Source organism: Colobus angolensis, unplaced genomic scaffold (assembly GCF_000951035.1).
Source record: "Colobus angolensis palliatus isolate OR3802 unplaced genomic scaffold, Cang.pa_1.0 Scaffold68, whole genome shotgun sequence".
In the NCBI taxonomy this organism is placed as follows: domain Eukaryota; kingdom Metazoa; phylum Chordata; class Mammalia; order Primates; family Cercopithecidae; genus Colobus; species Colobus angolensis.
Window position 1 is genome coordinate 5,441,597 of NW_012120487.1, and position 3,174 is coordinate 5,444,770.

Sequence of the window (3,174 nt, forward strand, 5' to 3'; positions counted from 1 at the left end):
TTTTTGTATTTTTTAGTAGAGACGGGGTTTCACCGTGTTCGCCAGGATGGTCTTGATCTCCTGACCTCGTGATCCGCCCGTCTCGGCCTCCCAAAGTGCTGGGATTACAGGCTTGAGCCACCGCGCCCGGCCTTAGAAAGTGTTCTAATTAAGACTTCCCAATTGCGTTCCAAAGAATAAGATGCTCTCTCAATTTAACTTTAATTCAAACATTTCTCAAGCACACTCAAACATCAGAAGATCCTGATCTGAATACCTTTTCAGTGTTCTGCTAAAGTTCCACAGGAAGCAGAAAAGATGTCCATTGATCTCCTCCTTCCATCTTGCTGTGACACGATTTGTTACCAATATGTAAGTAGCACTCCCGGTCAAGTGGGACAACAAAACTAACACCACGGCTCTGTGGCCGTACATGTGATACCCACTCTGCCAGTGCTCCGTGGGAGATGCAAAGAGGAGTGGGTCTTGTACTTCCCTCAGGAAGTTCGGCTCTTGGCCGTCTGATTCTGTACCGTAAAAGGGACTTAACTCAAAAATCACTCTCTACTAGATTCATTTTCAGTCCTAGTGTTCACTTAGGTCCCTTTCTCCATGAATATTCCACAAGGAATAGCATTGAATATAACAGACCTGTCCTCAGATTCCAGCTGTTACTAATCTGTGACCTCAGCATTTGTAACTTTTAAACTAAGAGAGGGATGCTTCGATGGGAAGTAAACCTAGTAGAACCTTACACTCTTCTTTGGCATCTTTGTGGGGGTATGTAAGGATGACTTCAAGGAAGATCGCAGGTTCCTGGACACAGTTCTGGGTGTTCTCCTTGGAAGGGGCGGTGTGGAAGCCTCTTCTTCGTCACTGCTAGATTCTGAAATCTCTGCTGCTGGCAGAAACTCTTTCTCTTCTTGGTCACTTTTACTATGTCCTAGAAACCTAAATGGTAGGGACATATTTTTTGCTACTCAGTGTTCAAGTCTAAATAAGAAGAACTCCATAACGTTAGTGTGGATTACAAGCATTGCAGGGTCCTTGTGACCAGACAACATGGGTGCTTGCTACTGAGACACTCTGTTAGGAGCATTATTTATATTATCTCATTAAATCCCTCAACAAATTTATGACATTTTTATTATAATATTGTGTAGATGAGGAATTTCAGACTTAGAAAGGTAAATTTGCCTTCCCAAGGTCACACAGATAGTAAATGACAAAGCCCAGGTTCAAATCCAGATCTCTCAGAATCCAAGTTCATGCTCTTAGGCACCCCCTCCCACCATCAGTCTTGCTGGACATGATGATTAGGGATGGGAGCCACCTAAGCCCAGGATGTATTTCTTGCCCCTTCAAACTAAGACAATTATCTGAAACTTAACATAATTCCAGACATGCTAGGTAAAAGGTCAATTTCAATGGATTGGCAAATAAACAGTATAAGACGCTTTAAGAGATAAGAGTATAGATACCAGAGATGGCAGCAATGTTTCTCTGCCTGCCAAGCAGTCGTCTTACCGAAGCTGCTGCCTAATCCGGTTCATAGACAAGACAGAACTCTTTCTGCGGATACGATGGGGAGTAGAGGCGGCTTCATTCTGCGCCTCTGTTTCTTTTGCATCCCTACAAGAAATCACAGCGAGGTCATGGGAAGCAGTTTTGGACACCAGAGTGTCCAAAAGGCACTAGAAGATAGTCAAGTGGCCTTATTGGCTCCCAGTCTTTTTATATATACTTTGAAAAGACCAAACTTTCTTTTTGCTAAAAAGTTGGCAAAAAATTATAACTAAAAAGTTATAACTGAAGCTTGACTCAAACCCAGAGTTCAAAGTCTGCCTTAAGCTTATTTAAATCAGACTCACCACCTCCCCAACTAGAAACCAAAATGTACTACTCCCAGGGAGAGGTGCTTGTCTTTTTTTGTTTCTGATGCATGTATGAATTTACTATCCACACAGGCTGAGGGTTAGCAGAAATGCAGCTGTATATTCAATATAAAGCATTTATTGAGCAACCTATTATGGAACAGGTGCTGAAGTTTCTAGGTAGCAAATACTACAAATTGTAACTTCTGGCTTGTTGCATTTTTATTTGTACAGCAAAGTTTGTTCTAAATGTCTTATCTTTTTGTACAGTTTGTATTTGAGAATAGTCTCCAGTTAAAAAATGAGTCCTAGCCAGAGCAATCAGACGAGACGAAGAAATAAAGGGCATCCGAATTAAAAAAGAGTATGTCAAACTGTTAATGTTCACCAATGATACGATCATATACCTAGAAAACCCTAAAGACTCATCCAAAAAGGTCCTAGATCTGATACATTGCTGAAAGAAATCATAGATGACACAAACAAATGGAAACACATCCCATGCTCATGGATGGGTAGAATCAATATTATGACATGACCACACTGCAAAAGCAATCTACAGATTCAACATGTTCAATGCAATTCCTATCAAAATACTATCATCATTCTTCACAGAACTAAAAAAAATACTAAAATTCATATGGACCAAAAAAGAAAGCCTGCATAGACAAAGCAATATTAAGCAAAAAGAAAAATCTGGAGGCATCACATTACCTGACTTCAAACTATAACTTCAAGGATATAGTCACCAAAACAAAATGGTACTGGTATAAAAATAGGCACGTAGACCAATGGAACAGAACAGAGAACCCAGAAATAAAGCCAAATACAGCCAACTGATCTTTGACAAAGCAAACAAAAACATAAAGTGGGAAAAGGACACCCTATTCAACAAATGGCGCTGGAATAATTGGCAAGCCACATGTAGAAGAATGAAACTGGGGCCAGCTGTGGTGGCTCATGCCTGTAATCCCAGCACTTTGGGAGGTCAAGGTGGGTAGATCACCTGAGGTCAGGAGTTTGAGAGATCAGTCTCTTCTAAAAATACAAAAAATTAGCTGGGCGGTGGCAGATGCCTGTAATCCCAGCTACTCGGGAGGCTGAGGCAGGAGAATTGCTTGAACCCGCAAGGTTGCAGTAATCCACGATCGTGCCACTGCACTCCAGCCTGGACAACAAGAGCAAAACTCTGTCTCCAAAAGAAGAAAAAGAAAAAAAAAAAACGAAGAAGAATGAAACCAGATCTTCATCTCTCATCTTATACAAAAATCAACTCAAGATGGATCAGAAACTTAAATCTAAAACCTGAAACCATAAAAAA

The 3,174-nt window shown here is 40.8% G+C and overlaps 1 protein-coding gene across 1 annotated transcript in view; it reads right to left on the reverse strand.

Moving 5' to 3' along the window:
• The window catches only part of ORC1 (origin recognition complex, subunit 1), a 37,655-nt gene that overhangs the window by 20,824 nt on the left and 13,657 nt on the right, over positions 1-3,174 (reverse strand). Inside the window, exons 7-8 of the mRNA XM_011926278.1 lie at positions 1,507-1,611; positions 735-930 (exon numbers count right to left, since the gene is read on the reverse strand). Of these exons, the coding sequence (XP_011781668.1) occupies positions 735-930; positions 1,507-1,611 (301 nt within the window). The remainder of the gene's footprint in view (positions 1-734; positions 931-1,506; positions 1,612-3,174) is intronic.